Here is a 20,099-nt window from a genome sequence, read left to right on the forward strand (position 1 = left end):
TAGCAGTTTTTATCTATAAAAATATGAGCCCCAACACCATTGTTCAAAATGATGGCTTTTAACAAATTATACAGTGTGACAGATAGGGGGCGCTGTCGTCCCCTTGAACCCTCAGGTCAGACGTCAGACACCAGATAAAAGTCAAAATATTGAATTTATTTAGACAATAATGTGCACAAAGCACCCTCCACTCAACTATATTCATAAACCAATAAACAAATCACAATACTACACAATACAATAATCAATAATAAAATCTTCCTCTCCCAGACGCGTTGTTCTCTTCCTCCCAACTCGGCTCCCTCGTCTGGGATTTCCCAGAGTCCTTTATAGTTCATGACCCAGAAGTGATTCTGAGCCCTCAGTCCTTAAAATCAAACTGCAGTGTAAACGTGTTGTAATTGTTTGCAAGTGAGAGTGCACATTAAGCAAGAATGCTTCCTCTGATATTGCTTGTTAAAGGCCTGTTAAAGAATAATGGTTATCTAGGCACAAGTTAAAAAGTGGGTAAAAATTGTAGTTTTGTAAACCAGGGGTATAGTTAAAAACAAATGGCTGTGGGAAGCAGGCAAATAAAAAAACTTATACAATATGATTTAATCTAGGATGACATTTTAAGTTTTGTGTGGATTATATTGTTTTGAATTTTAAACTTTGTTAGACTGGAGAAATAATTTTCTTCCAAGGTTTGAATTCCTTTCATTATCAAAGAGTCTAGTTATAAAATTCCATTTACAGTGCCGTCTTATATTATTTAAGGATGTGTTTTTCTGAAATTCCTGGTATGGATTTAACATACTTACTTACTTTTATTAGTGGTACTTTGCTTTTTAGTGTCCATTTTAGACAATGTAGGGAGGTTAGAGAAGTCAGCTGTAAAACCATTAGAAAAGTCTTTCAGTTGCATGTAATGGAAAAAATATTTTCCTATATTTAGAGGAAAGTTATTTAAAACGCCCAGGTACATACATGGTCGCATTACCATATTTGTGTTATGTATTGGTTATTGTTTATTTTACGGAGGGCAACAGGGTCTGGACTTTATTTTAGAGGAATGAGGATATTCACTCCCATCTAACAAAAATGGGAGATTTAATTATGAGTTTTATAAGGAATGATATGGTTATTTATTATACTTGTACAACTTATGTTTACTAATAAAATTTGTCCCCACTAACTACATGTCTAAATGAATCTGTGCTGTTGCTGAGGTTAGGTATTATATTATAAGCATTCTACATTATACTTCTTGCTTCAAACCTGCATTATAAGCTGGGTACATGAATGTCTAGCTGACAAGTTTTAAAACATAGATTTATACATTTATTTTTGAATGAACATATGGATCAGCTTTTTGTCAGTGATGTAGAGAAGGCACACAAATAACATGGTTTGAAATATGTTTGTTTTTACATGCTGCAAATGCTTAAATGCTGCAATTTCAATATGGATTTTATAAGACATGCCGGTTAGGACACCATACAAGAAGGTGTGGTTGTTTCCATGAGCATACGCTGTGATGAGTGAGTGCCCTGTCAAAGTTTGGTTTCTGCTTCATGCTCACTAGGTAGGCATTGGATCTCAATGATCTTAAATTGGCCCGGTACTGGATGAATGGATGGATGAGGTATTGTAGCCATCTTTTTATTTTAAAAGACAAAGATCCTTTGTGGTATCATTTTCTAATTTCTTCATTTCTGTGGGATGATAAAAGTATAATGGTCACACCTTCCACATCATAATGCTCTCCAGGTATGAGTAAATCATATTTTTGGATGTGATCTTCCACAGCTACAGTATTTTCCTACTTTATTCAGTCAAACCATGCATTATAGGATTTCAAAGTAATAGGGGTGATTCCCACAATTCTTCACTAAAATTCAAGATGGTTGTTGGGGGAATGGTTAACTTGTAAATGTGAAATTAACATTTACACTACTGCCCTCAGAAATTCACTCTTGAAGCGCACAATTTTTGGTATGTTGATATTTACATATACTGTACTGTATAAGGAGAAAGAAATGCAATGTTTTCTTCTGTTAGTGCTGTAACTATACTGGTATGGTTTACTATGTGTTTCCTTACGAGTCTTAAAGAGTATAGCAATTTGTTTCATAATCTGGAATAATGAGAGAATTGGGTAAAACCTTCCTCATCATTAAGTTAGAAGTGCTAATATTATTAATATGTTTTATAATATACATAATTCTATATTGGTTGTAAAAAAAAAAAATATATATTACTTTCAGTGTTTTAAATTATGCCCTAATTACTAATAAAAAACATGTTTATCATGGCTACAAGTCAGCAGACATAATAGCAAATGTCTGGTAACTTGTATAACACACTTGAAGAAGAACTTTCAGTTTCAAATGCTAGAGGACTGTTTATCTTTTTAAATGTAGTCTCCTTTAGGTAGGCATCATGATCCAGGATAGCCTTCTTCATTTTCCAGCTAGTTATAGCATAATATTTGATTTTGCTGTTTTCTTAGAAGTGACAGGGAAATTTACAGGTATCTTTATGGGACAAATGGATGATGGATGCAATCGGTTATATTTATATCATGCAAGAAATACTTCTCTTTGAGAAGTGATTATCACTAATATTCAAGAAGTCTCCTAACTTCCTTTAATCTTGTTACACTGATGCAGATTCCCCTATGTTTTTCTAGCTTTGTTTGTGTCTCATTTTTTACTTTTGCTCGTCATTGCTTTTGATGTGTAATGGATTATTCAGTACCTGTTGTTAATTCTCATTCAGTTTTGCATATAAAGTAAAATGTTTTTTGAATAAAACTGTGCTGAGCACAAAAATGTTGCATAGATAGTGTTTGATTGCAAAACGTAAAACTACATCAAAACTTTCATTCTCAGAACTGCAGATATATATTACAATATCGTCAAATTTTAAATATTCAATGCAGTCATGGCTTGGGCTTAAGTAGACTGGTGGATGGATCCATATGGTAGTGGTCATACTGAGCTGAATACTTTACTAAATTGGATAAGTATTTAGCTAAAATTTAATACTTTCTGCATTTATTATTACTTTGAGATATTGATCAATTGAACAATTTTTGGAAAACGATTATGCGTCCTGCATTCTTTCTCCCAATTACGTGCTGTATGTTTTAGAGGTGAACCAATTTTAAGAATGGCTATGTAGCATTATTGATTTTTTTTTTCTTATGTTTTAATATGGATGTTAGATAATCAGTGTCTGTGGCAGTTGTCATTTTTTAGTGTCCAATGACTAGTAATGGCAAAATAAAATATGACCCTTGAAATATTTTGATCAACTGTGTTGGTTGTCAGGCCTAGTTATACATTAACTATAGTATATTAGATTCAATTATATAAATTGCACAATCGTTTCATTACATTACTTGATTTTTTTTCTGTATATTTTTTATAGGTGATGAATGTGGCCTCTCAGTGCAGAGTAAAGAAAGTGGCATATTGTTGTCCAAGAACTATCCTGAAACCTACCCAAATAACACATGCTGTGAATGGAAGATTCAGGTGCCAGAAGGAAAGAATCTAATTTTAAAATTTGCTGATTTGAATATAGAGTCGGATGATTGCAAATTTAACTATGTTAAAATCTTTAAAGGGTTGGACAATTTTACAAGTGAACAAGGTATGTCCTTTCTTATGAGCTGCATTTATCCTTCTGGAAAAAATGTAAATAAGAATTTAAAGTCTTTTATGTAGAACTACAATGGCTAATTAACACAGTATATTGTATAAATGACAGGGCTGAAAATTGTGATAGATACCCAGAACAATACAAGCATAGTAAATTAGAGATTAGCTTTTATACTCGGTATGTATTCCAATAATCCACTTATGAAGCGAAAATTGGATATTACTGGTATAGCAGTATGACAAATCAAGTACTGTATAGTTTCTCTAGGAAACACTTACTTTTTAATCATGAATTCACACTCCGCACTCAAGTCTTTGTTCCTGTTACCACCCAGCTTTCTCTTTCCTTTTACTTAAGTTGTGCAATGGGATTGCAGTACATGACCATGCATCAGTTTACTGAAGTGTATGGTTTAACAGCAGTTAAAACTGAATGATTTAAGATGAGAGTTGTGGAAAAGTACATGCCCATTCCTGTTTTCTTCTCTTATTTACAAAGGGCCCTTGACTGAACATATAAGTCCTGCTTACCTAAGTTACATAAATAAGTTACCTTATGTATTTTTTGAACAAGACTAGCACAGACTATGTAGAAAAAGTAACTGCCCCTAGTTAAATCAGCCCAATTAATAGGCTAAAGTTAGCTGATTGAATGTAGCCAGATCCTAGTCAATATAAACATGACTCTTACCATTAGATGAAATTGCCAGCACTGGTATTCAACAAGTGCCTAATATACAATCAAAAGGAAATTTCTCAAAAGATCAGAAATTAATGATATGCATCCTTCCTGAAAGGGCTATAAAGCCCTTAAGCCCTTTTAGGACTCAACTGAACCACAGTGAAAACTATAATCTCTAAATGAAAACACTTGGAACAGCAGTGAATCTTTCTAGATGTGACTATACTGCCAAAATAAATTGAAGGGTGCAACAAACAAAAAAATATTGGCCAGGAAGATTGGAAAAGATTATAAAGAAAAAGTAAAAAAAAAACCTCATGCTTCCCTTGCCTCAGCAAAAGTCACTATTCATGACTTAACCTATTAGAAACACTTTGGACAGGAATTGTTATCAAGAATAGAACTGCAGAAACTACTGCTAACCAAGAACAACATAAATGCCTATTTTCCATTTGCTAGGAAATATTTGTTTCCTCCCTAATTCTTTTGGGTGAATGCAATACACATGGATACAATGTGGAAATCTATGGCCAGTTTAAAGCAAGCACCACATTTTGCAATAAAACACCATACAGCTGTCAAACATGGTGATTGTAGCATGATGGTTTGTGGATGTTGGATGTGTCAGGAGCTCAGTGACTTGGTATAATTGAAAGAACTCTAAACTCAGCTCTTCATCAGAAAATGATTAAGGAGAATGTACGCTCATCTGTCACTAAGATGAAGCTGAATTGTAGTCAGTGATCCAAATCCTAAAGCAAGTCTGTATCAGCATGGCTGAATCAAAGTCAAAATTTGAATTTTTGGGCTGGTCTAGTCAAATCTCAGATATTAAAACTTAACAGGAATACTGTGGCACAGCCTGCAGTAAGCAATTCATGCTCAAAAGCCTACCGGTGTTTCTGAACACAGTTAAAACAGTTCTGCATGAGAGAGTGGGTTCACAATGGTGATGTGAAATATATATACAGGTAATATTCTGTTACAACGAACTGCCAGGGACCTAAAAAAATATTTTGTTGTAATGAAAATTTCGTAGTAATGAGATTCTGTATTTGTCACTGTAGTGCTTTCTTTAACTTGTGTCCAGGCGTTTGCAATCATTTCAATAGCTTCTTTCATGTTAATTTTAATCTCCTCCTGTCTACAAGTTATGCTGACGAGAATGTTTCTCAGCATTTCCTTGTGATAATACACTTTCAGGGTGTGAATGATACCCAATGGCTGAAGCACTACTGTGCATTTGGGTGGGAGGAATTCAACGCAAACATTATCTAAATATTTTTAATATGAATTGTTATCGTTTTTCGTGTCTGCCATTTCTATAGGAGGGTGACAATGAGTTAAATTCCATTGGATTTTTTTTTCAAATGTTCATGAGCAATAAGCAAAAGGTATCACCGAAAACCACAGAAAACAAAAACAGCAAAAAAAAAAACAGTTTGAGGAAAGTTCGAAGAAAGAAAAAAATTTACAGTGTTTCTGTTTGGGGATCGTTGTGCACAACTGAGCTGCGACCACAGAATTAACTGCTCTGTGGATGATTCATTCAGGCTTTTCAAGGTCTTTTGGGGACTTCGTTGTAATGAAAGTATCTGCTGAATGTACTTCGTAGTAACAAGATATATATAAAATTTTAATTGATAGAAAATGTTTAATTTCAGTCATTTCTGCTAAACATTGCATAATCAGTTAAGTGTTGGGGCAATTAGCAGCATACAGTTAAAAAAATGTTCAGTGAACCGCCATTGATGTAATATATTATTGTGGTTGAAAAGCAGAAAACATTCAGTGTCAAAAAACTGTAATAAAGGAAATCAGAAAGAGAGTAAATACTTTTTCACAGTGGTGTATTTTCATCTGTGCATAAAGAGAAATTGTTGTTTCTTTGTATTTGTGCATCTGCGTCAGTGTCATTAATAAAGGTTACTCTTGGGTCTTGTAGCAAATTAACTTAAGGACGATGCAACTGTAGAATAATCTTTATAAGCAACTGTTAGCTTTGGTCTTGTATGTTTTCTGCCTGTGTTTACCAGTATTTTATTTTTCTTTACACATTCTCATACCCCCGCATACCTGTACCACTCAAGGTAATCACCTTTATAGCATAATACTGCCACTAAAGTACCCCACAAAAATTTCTAGGTAGTATTTGAGTACCTGAAACTATGCTTCTATGGAGTGTGCAATAGAAGTAAAATTAACTCTCAAGTCTGGAAATTAATCATTTTTACATTATTGATGAACGAGCAAATTCCATTTCGATTTCCCTTGGAACATGACTTTATCCTGTTAGCATTGGGTGCAAAGCCAGATCCAATTTTAGACAAGTCCAGCAGAGAGAATACCTATGCACACACCTTCATGGCCTATTTAGGATCAGCAAATCAATTCAGGTAATGTCTAGAGATCAAAGATGAACATGTGGTTGATTGATAAAAAACCTGCAGACTGCAATCAAATAGCGCTGGAGACGGGCTTTAAACTAAGAACTCTGAGGGCATGAGGCAGCACTAGACAATGGTTATTACTCTTGACACCAGTCTGCCTATTATTTAACTCCCCATGGTGTGGAAGACTTATGTCATAAAAACCCGATAACATTGGTAGTAATGTTAAAAAGAAAAACAGCAAAATTCATATGTAGAAATGCTTTGTGTTTGTGCAGGAAATTTTTAGTGCCCGGGTGCAGGAATTCTACTTGTTTAAAAATAAATAAATAAAAGCAACACACAAGGCTTGCTTTATTGCAACTTTACCCCATTGTGGAACTAGTTCAGAAACAGATTTGTGAATGCTTTGAAACTGAAATAACATTATTGATTAAATATGGTTGTTTAACTTGTAATGTCATGCATTTGTAAGAGTAGAGGAAAAGATAAAAAGATTAATAGCTTTAAAAAGTGTTTTACACCGTCCCAATAAGTGAGCAGAGGCTTTGGATTTATTCTCTGAGTGCAATGAGCACTTCTACAAATGGCCATCAGTCCAAACATCCATCCAGCATGTAATTCAAAGTCGCAGTTTGTGGAGGGGGACCTCGCATGCATCCACAGTTGTGCATTTGGGATTGATGGATGCAGGAGGAGTGGCAAGTAAACATTGGTGCAAGACTCAAACGAAGTGGCTAATTTGCTTGTCCACAACAGCAAAGGCAGTTGGCTCATTCCTTAATACCAAAATAAAATTTATTCAGTGTTTTAAAACTGTTGTTACTGTTAGATTTATATATTTTATTTTAGATTATAGAAAAGGGCAGAAAATTGTTCACTTCAATAATAGAGGTACTTAAATAAAAAGTCATCAAAAGGGATTTCTGTTTTTGCTGTGGTATATAGAACACTGAAAAATCTCACTGGTATTGGTATCCAATACAAAAACTCTGGTATTGTAAGAATATTCATACAATGGATGTGACATTTTTCCAACACTATTGCTCCATTTTAGCGTTTCAGTGAGCAATATTGTTTGCTAACTTTAGGTGTAAAGCACGAATGGAAAGGACAAAAAGATGTATTAACTTATACTCATGTATACAACACAAGGGACAGTTTAGATTTCTCAGAAAAATCTTGCCTACATACAGTATCTTCGGGATATGAGAAGATTAAAAAAATTGGAGAAAGCTCATGAAGACGCCTGAAGAATTTTGCACTTCCACACAAACTTTTTTTGTATCAGATAACCGATTGTAAGTGATTGCAGGTGGTTATTTGTACAAAATTCTTCATTTGTGTATATTTTCAGGCTTCTGCTATTACTGTATGTGTGGCTAGAACCAAGTTTTCACAAAACAGCACATGACAAACAGATGCAAATATCTTATAAAAAGTACATCAAACTTAATGCTTCATTATCAATCACTACTAAGTTTCAAACTGAACCAAATATACACACAAAAATGTGCATGGCCAGTAGTTTCTGTATTTCTTTTGCAAAATGAAATCTTGCCTTTACAGTTCTTCTGAGTTTTCATTACCACTAACAGTTTTAAAAGTATTTCAACAAAAAAAATTTCTTACGTTGAGAAATCTATTTTGGCATAGTAAATTTTTTTCTTTTCAGTCTTGTAATTTAGTTTCTCATTTTATTTGTGGATATCAAATTGTATAGCCTCATTATAAACTTTGATATGTTTTAATTTATTAACATGCACATTCATTTACATTACAGAGAAATGCCAATCTATTGATGTAATGACTAAATAAATCTCTTATTTGCTGATAGCTCCTTTTCTTAACAGGGTGAATCCATTTTTAAATGTTCCTGTTCCAGTTTGCTTTATAAACTGTATGAATAAAAGACTATAGTCGCTGTTAATCTAATATCAAAATATATATATTTATGAAAATTAATTATATAGTATACTCATTTCATTATTGGGGAGCTGTTTGTAGTTCAAAGCTCTACTTGATTTATAAAGAGTTGTTTTTTGTTTTTTTTTTTCTTTCTTTCTTTTCCTTCCACTGTCAAAGTATTTGAAGTCACTGGTAATTTTTTCAGTTAGCAAACACTTCATTTCAATGGCACTTCAGTAGGTGGTGGTATAAAGATCACTACACTGCACTGATGCATGTGTAGATATAGTACATGTGTTCTTTTTCGATCATGTCTTAATTAGCAAAACTGGAGAGGTGAGGAAGTATTTTCTAGCAAAGTCTGCAGTTTATATGAGAGTTAAATAATACTTCTTTTTCCAATCTCCAACCAAAACAAATATTATACATTTACATACGGTAGTATGACAAGCATTTTCAGTATGAACAATTAAGTTACCTTTTCTGAGGCAACCAAAGCAGCTTCCTTTGGGGTCTTCATATCAGTCACATTTAGAATCAAAATCGCATTATAAACAAGTGTTCTGATACAATCACAACAATTTTTATTTTAATTTTGACACAAACTTTGACAAAACATGTGATATTCACTGCAGCACTTAACTTCCCTTATGTATGCTCTGAAAGTACAGTAAATACTAAAGAATCACAAGTGTCCAGTCTGCGTAGTTTTAAAACATAAGCAGTCCATGCCTGCTGCTAATGAAGAAAATGCAAGGTAAAAGGAGGAAAATGAAGAACTGCTGCCAACTGGCCCAGATAAAATGAATGTGGGGATGTTTGTAAGTGTGTTTTGTGATGAAGCGGCACTCTCTCCCGGACTGGTGCCTGTCTTTTGCCCAGTACTGCTTGGTTGGCGAATGGTTCCTCATAAATCTGAAGTGAATAGGCGGGTTAGAAAATTGATTGTTGAAAAACTTTTAACTATTTTAGCTTCAGCACACAGGATGTATTTAATCTGAAAAAAAATTTAGATTTTTAACAATGAAATTGAATAAATTTAAATGAGTCACTAATCATGACAATCACTATACATTAAATCAGTGAGTGAATAAAAGTAAACCTTTGTATACAATACCCTCTCTCACCCATTGTCCAGTAAAAAAAAATGTCTGTGGGGTATCGGAATCGTTCTAGTTTATGTAAACTGGGAAGAGAGGGCACTGCAAACTCAGAAAGCCATAAGTAGTGAAGATTTATAGCCGACGGTGAGAATAAGACTAGAAACGAGATGCTGAGTATTTGCCTGTCAACTCCTGACCAAGCATACAGCAGCCTGCCATCTGTTTTTACTGGAACTAGATTAACCATTTTCTGTGCTCCTGAAAGTTCAAAATGAAGGTAAATTAAATGGAGGTTCAAGGGAAAGAATGTTTTAGGCAGCAAGGGAATATTAACTGAGTGATTAGAAGATAGATGAGATACAGAAGACCATAAGACAGGACCTGGGGCACAATCCCAAAATAAATGAAAAATATTCCACAGCTATTTAAGGAACAAAATGACAGAGAATCACAGTGTTTGGCTTACATTTTTGCAAGGGATTAGTTGTATGTGATGTTCAAATTTTAACTGTGCATGCTGATAATTAGAATTTTTGGAGATTGAAGATGTTCTAGAGGAGAGTTTCACAAGACAAGGTGTTTTTTTTTTGGTAGGAGGTAGTTCACATTGCCACACAGAAAATAAATGCAGTGGTTTATAAGATGCATTCTGTAGACTTGTACATACAGATACCTCAGTTTTAAATTTGGAGACCAAGTCTATGACAACTTTACTAACTGCTAAATTCAAGGGTTCACATACATTTTCCACCCTGGGCTGTGAATGTTTAAAATTAATTTTTGCTCCTGTCAGCTTACAGTATCTGGAAAAATTAATGCAGCTCCACAACCTCTATTTATTTTTCATATGTCAATTTTTATCTGTAAAAGAAGGGGGGAGTATTTTGTATTTGATATACCACATATGAAAACCTTTTTATATTTGATTCATCCACTATTGACATTTGAGAACATAAATCTTTTAAGTTTATACAGTACTATAGGTTTTAGATATTTATATTTTAAACTCCTCATATGTCCAATTATTTAATGGTATTAGTATTCATGTCTGCTGTTTTAAGTTCAACAGCAGTTTGATTTACACATTTTTATTACACAAACAATTGCACATATTAGGTGTTCAGGGCATATTCATACATATCACACATAATGATTATTAAAGACCTCTGCCATCATGCACAATCCCTTTTCTTTTTCCTACATTCAGGCAATGTTAGATTATTAGAATTTGCATCATTAGATTCAGTTGCAGCTCTTGTGCGCCAGTCATAAGGCTACATGGCGTTAACCTGTGCTCACAAGTACATGAGTATTTCTATCATTTGATGTTGCTTTCAATGCCTGATGCTGTGTTTGCTATCTGTTATTGGTATTGTACTTCTTTCATTAGTTTGTGGATGGCATGAGAATATGACTTTCATTGTAATATGTACACACGACAATAAATGTATTCTTGAATGTATGCATTTTGTCAATAATAATTTAAAGTCAAAAGAAATTTATGGAGGTGATGAAAATATAGAAAGTGTTTGCACCTTTTTCATTTTTTTGTACCTTTGTAGTATACTGGATAGTAGTTTTTCTTGAGGCAAAATTTTAAAGATTTCTTAAATCTTTACAAACAAGTAGATATTCTTCATTATATTATGTCTGAGGAAAAAACACTTTCAAAACAGCTGATGTTTTATTAAAGTATTAATGAAAAATAATTGGCTTTCATATATAACTTGTTGGAACATAGTGTATATAGGGATAGTTATAAGAATGGGAGGGGGGTCCTCATGTGTGCAAGTTCAGTTTATTTACGGTATTTATTTTTTGTTATTCCTGAAGTCAACAGTGACCTCCTTTGTCTTATTAATGTTCAGGGAGTGGTTGTTGTAATGGCACCATAGGATGAAATCTTTTATGTCACTCCTGTAGGTGAGGCTAATCGATGCTAATCATTGAGGCTGATAATGAAATTTGATAATGCTGTTGCCGACACTTTTCTCTGCAGTCAAAAGTGTACACAACTAATAGTATTAGGCTGATGCAGCAGCCTTGAAGATGCAAATGTTGGTGAACATTATGGAGGAATTGCTGCTAATCCTCATTGACTGGGGCTTATTTGTACAGGAAATCCTACTGTATATTCAGCCACAGACAGGGCTGCTTAGACTAAAGTATCTGAGCTTCATCACCAGCCCGGTTGGCACAATGGTGGTAAAAGTAAAACTTTACTCACTATACAGTATTAAAAGAAATTTTAAATAGAGAAAATGACAGGAAATTTAAAAGACTGATCAAGGAAGAACTCATCTCATTGGAGCCCACTGACTATCAAACCAAGGGAAGTAGCTGATAATATGTCCTCTAGAGTCTTAAACTTGGACCCTGGGAGGCCAGGATTACCCTATTTATAGCTGTTAAAGAAATTTAATTATTTACATGATTTATCCCTGCTCTCATTTTGCTACATTGAGGGCAGATCACCAGAAAGTTTATAGGACTCGAAAGAGATTAGAATGAGAATTATCATTCTTTTTATATTTCCTATATTTTCTAAACTTAAATTTTCCTACATTAGGTTATAGTGTCAGTTTGTCAGTTGCAGCAATCATAACATTTGTTTTAGAATTCTTAATAGCAGTGTTAATGCTTGCAGTATGCCATCTGTTGAAATGAAAAATGCTTTGCACTTATTACTACTGTACATGTATTACAAAACACATTCCAATTGATGATGCATCAAAAACTTTCAGATGGAGAGAGATCAGCTTGTATGCATATAGATAATAAAATTGTGTGTATGTACTATACAACTCTATATATGTTCTATATATGCTCTATATGTACTGCTTTCTTTATGAAGTTGTATTATTGATTGTTATATTTTTTTTATAGAAAATTTCCCATTTTGTCCATGCAGAATTTTATCATCATTTTAAAGGGAACTTAAAAAATAATTAATCTTTAATAATAGCGGCAGTATTGTTATACTGTATATAATATTCATCTCTTATACAGTATGTTTTCCTGTTTGATTAAGTTTATTTTATATAATGTGTTTAATAGTAAATAATATTGTTTTAAATCGCTTTGTCTGTGCCTTTTTGTGGTATTGTCTATGTAGGACTCGCAATTTTTTTTTTTTTTTTTTTTTTGCTTTTGCTCATTTTAGTTGCCGTTGTAATAGCAATCATTATAAATAGAGGTTTATAAAGTAATGATTCACTGTTTTATTCTTTGCAATGAGATTTATTTTGAGTATACTTCGACTTACATATATTTTTTCCTTTCAGCATTTTATCACATTACATTTATTTTGATTTATTTTTGATTAAACTGCAGGGGCCCCAGTCAGAGTTGCTTACAAGTCCCTAAAGTTGTTTTACTCTAAAATCGCAAAGAATTCAAAAGGACAACTTAAAGCTCATTTGAGATTAACACACCTGCATAAAGTGATGAGCTATATTTTCTGAATAAGCATATTATCACCTCCCTACTTCTGCTAAAGACGCTACAACATACTGTATACTTTGCCCAAACATATGAGCCATACTCTGTTAAACAACAAGGGAATATCTCATTCTCAATTAAAAAGAGCTATGAAGTAGCATGCAAATGGTACCAGATCAAAAACACGCTATGGCATTTTTAACTTTTTTCAGTAAGATTTTGTTGTTGTTTACATTTTTTATAGTATGTTTTTAAATTTATTTATTTTGAAAAGCAATTTACAAAATACCATGTACTGTATGGTGTGCCTGTCCCAGCATATTTACATGTATGCATACATACATGATATTTTGTGCATGTGTGTTTGTTTTTATTACATGTACAGTGATGTGAAAAACTATTTGCCCCCTTCCTGATTTCTTATTCTTTTGCATGTTTGTCACACAAAATGTTTCTGATCATCAAACACATTTAACCATTAGTGAAATATAACAAGTAAACACAAAATGCAGTTTTTAAATGATGGTTTTTATTATTTAGGGAGAAAAAAAAATCCAAACCTACATGACCCTGTGTGAAAAAGTAATTGCCCCCTGAACCTAATAACTGGTTGGACCACCCTTAGCAGCAATAACTGCAATCAAGCGTTATGATAACTTGCAATGAGTCTTTTACAGCGCTCTGGAGGAATTTTGGCCCACTCATCTTTGCAGAATTGTTGTAATTCAGCTTTGAGGGTTTTCTAGCATGAACCGCCTTTTTAAGGTCATGCCATAGCATCTCAATTGGATTCAGGTCAGGACTTTGACTAGGCCACTCCAAAGTCTTCATTTTGTTTTTCTTCAGCCATTCAGAGTTGGATTTGCTGGTGTGTTTTGGGTCATTGTCCTGTTGCAGCACCCAAGATCGCTTCAGCTTGAGTTGACGAACAGATGGCCGGACATTCTCCTTCAGGATTTTTGGTAGACAGTAGAATTCATGGTTCCATCTATCACAGCAAGCCTTCCAGGTCCTGAAGCAGCAAAACAACCCCAGACCATCACACTACCACCACCATATTTTACTGTTGGTATGATGTTCTTTTTCTGAAATGCTGTGTTCCTTTTACACCAGATGTAACGGGACATTTGCCTTCCAAAAAGTTCAACTTTTGTCTCATCAGTCCACAAGATATTTTCCCAAAAGTCTTGGCAATCATTGAGATGTTTCTTAGCAAAATTGAGACAAGCCCTAATGTTCTTTTTGCTTAATAGTGGTTTGCGTTTTGGAAATCTTCCATGCAGGCCGTTTTTGCCCAGTCTCTTTCTTATGGTGGAGTCGTGAACACTGACCTTAATTGAGGCAAGTGAGGCCTGCAGTTCTTTAGACGTTGTCCTGGGGTCTTTTGTGACCTCTCGGATGAGTCGTCTCTGCGGGTAATTTTGGTTGGCCGGCCACTCCAGGGAAGGTTCACCACTGTTCCATGTTTTTGCCATTTGTGGATGATGGCTCTCACTGTGGTTCGCTGGAGTCCCAAAGCTTTAGAAATGGCTTTATAACCTTTGCCAGACTGATAGATCTCAGTTACTTCTGTTCTCATTTGTTCCTGAATTTCTTTGGATCTTGGCATGATGTCTAGCTTTTGAGGTGCTTTTGGTCTACTTCTCTGTGTCAGGCAGCTCCTATTTAAGTGATTTCTTGATTGAAACAGGTGTGGCAGTAATCAGGCCTGGGGGTGGCTACGGAAATTGAACTCAGGTGTGATACACCACAGTTAGGTTATTTTTTAACAAGGGGGCAATTACTTTTTTACACAGGACCATGTAGGTTTGGATTTGTTTTCTCCCTAAATAATAAAAACCATCATTTAAAAACTGCATTTTGTGTTTACTTGTGTTATATTTGACTAATGGTTAAATGTGTTTGATGATCAGAAACATTTTGTGTGACAAACATGCAAAAGAATAAGAAATCAGGAAGGGGGCAAATAGTTTTTCACACCACTGTATAATGGATTGTCAACAAATTTAGTGACTTGTCAGTTACAGCATTTGGAAACCAAGTGTTTCTAGGATGTCATTGTCACAGCAAGTTATTTGCTCTCTTCTTGTTTAAAGAAAAAAAATCCTAATGTGTTTTGCTTTAGGTATTGAGCCATTCTGTGGAAACTTGAAACCCGATACAAAGGAAGTAATTTTGGACACAAGCCAAGCTACTGTTAAGTTTGTCAGTGGACATCATATATCTGGGCGTGGTTTTTTACTTTCCTATGCAACTACAGACCACAAAGGTAAGCATGAATTGATCCTTGTTTTATAGCTTACCTAATACAGTATTTGAAAAATAGTATTTAAAAACGGTCTCTTCTTATTATCAACGTTTATCAGATATGGACCGGCTTAAAGGTTCAATTACAGTGTGAAGTGTGACATTATAAAGAGTGTTTATTTTACAATCGGGGGAAAAAACTACACTCTTTGAACTTTAGAAAATATGGAATAACTGATTTTTGCTTAAAAACCTTGTTGCTTTTTGAGTACTGCAGCAAGTTTGAAGGAGAACATTCTTTAGAATGTACTTTCACAACCACAGGGCAACTTAGAGTTCAAATGAGGTGAACTCATCTGTACAAAGTGTTGATGTACTGGATTTCTGAAATAAGCATATTTTCACATACTTAAAAGTTGGCCTGATTTATAACGTCTGGATCATTACCAGGCCTAAAATACTGACAGTACAGTAATAAATAATAAATTCCGCATGGCCGTCATGGTGCATAGCAGTCAGATTGGTAGAAAAAATAGATTATGCATCCATCTGTAGCACAACACATTAAAAATTTCAGTTCCAATGTGAGGCTTTCAGCAAGATAACTTTTAATCTCATGTTTTTATAAACAAACAAGATAAATTGTAGATAAATTGGTGGCTTGTCTATAATACAAGCCACCAATAGATGATGTAAAAATGTCCATGGATGAAAAAATAAATCTAATGTTTTTTTGTGTCCCATAATCTACATGTCAGTTATCTAGTCGTATGCTCCAAACATGCAAAATACATGTATTTTTTTTTACTAAAATATGGTTAAAATGATGCTTTCAAAAAAATAGGCGCATGCAAATAAATCGGAAACTCAAGTCATATGGGATTGACTTTTTGAGTTAAAAATCTCCTCTCTCCATCATTCTTTGGTCAAGTGCCCTATCTTCAATTTTCTAGCCAGGCATACAGTACAAATCGGTCTTGCCGAAAAGCTACTTGCTCTCTGTGGGCATGGAGGAATGAAGATTCTAAGTTATTATTAAGTATTGTTATGGTTAATTCACCCACCTTTGAACAGAGCTGGAGTGATATGTTTTGCACGTACATTGTAAATAACAGTGGGTGGATTCACCATGTACCTTAACTGTACTGTAGACAGTTATGCAGTTTACTATAGACAGCATGTGACAGAATTTTTTCTTTCTCATTAAAACAGATTTTTATACTCATAATAAAAAGTACTAAAACTGCATCATGTCATTCAACTTTGATATAAACTACCCAATTATTCAATTACTGTCGCAAGACAAGGGGCGACAGTAACTGTCTTTTTTTAGAAACTGTATAATAAAGCCAAGACACAATATGTTTTACAGTAACCAAAAGTGACTCATGTAGGCAAAAGGCGGTTATAGCTTATATACCGTCTATACGCATGTATAAGTCGGGTTTCAAGAAAAATCAATCATAAATTCAGACACCGACGTATACGCCCATTCACGCCTCCTTCAATCTCGCATCAGTTTCTCAGATGCATCGAATTTTGTTGTAGCAGCACAGTTTCCAATTTCTTTCACTACTTCAACAACGTCTAATTTACAACCAGCTTCATATTTTTTTCTGATCAAATACTCCATCATAGATAAGGGATGTTCTTATTATAAAGGTGTATGAGGATGTGAGATACAAAAAACACAAATCAGTGAAAATGTTGCTTCAGAATAGTTTGGGTATTACCGTGTGGTCATGTAGGCACAATACATAGATAAAAAAGGCAGTGTGCTCCATAGTTACTCTCTCAGGTGGGTTATAACATAACATATCATAAACTTGCACTTTCCAACACTAAGCTTTCCCGTCTCATGTCTTTCCATAATATTAAGAATATTAACTTAGACTCTCTTTCCTCTAGTATTGATTCCCTTATGGACATTCATAATTTATCCACTCCTGAAGAACTGGTCTCACACTATAACTCTGTACTTAATGGTATTCTTAACTCTGTCACTCCATTAATAACTAGATCTGTTTCTGTCTCCTTTTCTGCTCCCTGTTTCACGGCTGAAATTTGGCTTTTGAAAGCCGAAGGCCGGCAACTTGAGTGGTTATATAATAAAACTGGACCTTTTATTCACAACGAGATGTACAAAAACCATATACTTTATTACAAGGACTGTATTGCCCAAACTAAATCTAACTATCATACTTACATTATTTCCTCCAGTGAAGGCAACACCAACTCATTGTTTTCACTACTTAAAAATATCAAACAACCCCAGATTCTTTACCTTCTCACCTTTACTCAACTGAATTTTGCAATTCCCTTATGTCCTTTTTTAATGAAAAAATCCAGAAGGTTCATCAGTCTCTCTGTATGGATTCCTCCAGTACTTCATTTAAATTTCACCCACCAACTCACTCATTTTCCCCCTTGTTAGCTTCCTACATTCTCAGAAATTTCAGATCTTGTCTGTAAGTCTAAGCCATCCACCTGTCAACTGGACCCCCTCTCTACAGTTCTGGTCAAAGCCTGTCTCCCCTCTATGGTCCCTCTTATTTCTGCTATAATCCACTCTTCTCTAACTACTGATACTGTTCCTTCATCTTTTAAAACTGCTGCAATAACCCCAATACTGAAAAAACCTGGTGCCGATCCGATTGATTTCAGTAATTTTTGTCCTATTTCTAATCTACCCTTCATTTCCAAAATTCTTGAAAAAATAGTGGCTATTCAACTTCATTCTCATTTATCTCAAAATAATCTGTATGAACAGTTCCAGTCTGGTTTTTGTCCCCTCCACAGTACAGAAACGGCACTTATAAAAATTACTAATGACCTCCTTATGGCAGCTGATTCTGGTTTAATTACTATTCTCATCCTCCTTGATCCTTTGACACTATTTGTCACACTACTCTTCTCAATAGATTATCTTCAATTGGCATTACCCACATTCCACTAGATTGGTTCAGATCCTACCTCTTAGGCGACGCTCAGTTTGTTCAGCTTAAAACATTCACATCCTAACCCACCACCGTTACTTCAGGTGTGCCCCAGGGCTCTGTCCTGGGGCCCCTCCTTTTCATTTTTTACCTCCTTCCCCTTGGTAATATCTTTCATAAATATAACATTAGCTTCCAATGTTATGCTGATGACACCCATCTCCATCTTACTAGCATACCTACTGCTTCCTTTCCACCCTCCTCACTTATTGATAGCATAACAGAAATCAAATCCTGGTTTTCTTCAAATTTTCTTAAATAGCGACAAAACTGAGGTTCTCCTCATTGGTACAAAATCAACATTGTCCAAAAACTGATCATTTTTCATTTGTTATTGATAATTCCTCTGTCTCCCCTTCCTCAAAGGTTAAGAGTCTTGGTGTCATCCTTGACAGTACTTTATCCTTTCAGTCCCACATCAATAACATCTCCCGGTCCGCATATTTCCACTTGCATAACATTAATCGTATTCGCTCTTCCCTCACCCCCCACACCACTGCTATCCTTGTTCATGGCCTTGTCACTTCTCGTTTGGATTACTGCAGTTCCCTTTTCTTTGGTCTTCTCAAATCTCTTTATAAGTGTCAACTGGTCCAGAATTTAGCTGCCCGCATCATTACTAGAACCCCCTCTATTCACCTTACCACTCCCGTTTTGCAGCAGCTTCATTGGCTTCCAGTTCAGTTCCGAATTCAATTCAAAATTCTCCTACTAACTTTTAAGGCTATCCATAACCTTGCCCCTTCATATCTGTCTGACCTCCTCCATGTTGCCATTCCCTCCCGTACTTAGATTCTCTTCCTCCATCCACTTGACTGTCCCCTTTGTCCGTCTTACCAGCAACTGAATACTCTGCTCCCCAGCTCTGGAACTCGCTACCATGTGAGCTTAGAAATATTGAATCATTTTCATTTTTCAGATCTAAACTTAAAACTCATTTGTTTAAGAATGCTTTTTCTGTTTGATTACAATTGCTCTGTCTGACTTTAATTTTTATAGTTTACTTTTGTTTATAATCTGTGTTTTATCAATTGTTCAGTGTCCTTGAGTGTTTAGAAAGGTGACTACAAATAAAATATAATTATTATTATTATTATAATCTCTTGGACCAATAGCAGGAGTTTTCTGCATTCAACCTATACGACCAACATTATAAAATACCAGCCATTATATGGTAAAATCAAGTCATGACTTATCCACAGGAGAACTTATCCTAGAGTATATACGGTAATACCCATTTCTTATTGACCAACGGGCACATGTAACAATACAAATACAGTTTCAGTTTATGTATATGGGATGCTGGTTGTTCCCCAAACACAATGCAAGTTGATTTTGAGATTAGCCATTATAAACCAAATAGAATACTGCTTTTTAAGTTTAAAAATTCATCCATCCATCCATCTCTTCCGCTTATCCGAGGTCGGGTCGGGGCAGCAGCTTAAGCAGAGAGGCCCAGACTTCCTCTCCCCGCCACTTCTTCCAGCTCTTCCGGAGAATCCCATGCTTCCCAGGCCAGCCGGGAGACATAGTCCCTCCAGCGTGTCCTGGGTCTTCCCCGGGCCTCCTCCCGTTGGACGTGCCGAACACCTCCCCAGGGAGGCGTCCAGGAGGCATCCTGATCAGATGCCCGAGCCACCTCATCTGACTCCTCTCGATGCGGAGGAGCAGCGGCTCTACTC

The 20,099-nt window shown here is 35.1% G+C and overlaps 1 protein-coding gene across 3 annotated transcripts in view; it reads left to right on the forward strand.

The window, feature by feature from the left end:
* Window positions 1–20,099, forward strand: part of dcbld1 (discoidin, CUB and LCCL domain containing 1) — a 75,270-nt gene that overhangs the window by 13,053 nt on the left and 42,118 nt on the right. For all 3 annotated transcript variants that reach the window (XM_039747630.1, XM_039747631.1, XM_039747632.1), the window contains exons 2-3: window positions 3,418–3,642; window positions 15,300–15,443. In XM_039747630.1, the coding sequence (XP_039603564.1) occupies window positions 3,418–3,642; window positions 15,300–15,443 (369 nt within the window). The remainder of the gene's footprint in view (window positions 1–3,417; window positions 3,643–15,299; window positions 15,444–20,099) is intronic.

This window comes from Polypterus senegalus, chromosome 3 (assembly GCF_016835505.1).
Source record: "Polypterus senegalus isolate Bchr_013 chromosome 3, ASM1683550v1, whole genome shotgun sequence".
NCBI lineage: Eukaryota > Metazoa > Chordata > Cladistia > Polypteriformes > Polypteridae > Polypterus > Polypterus senegalus.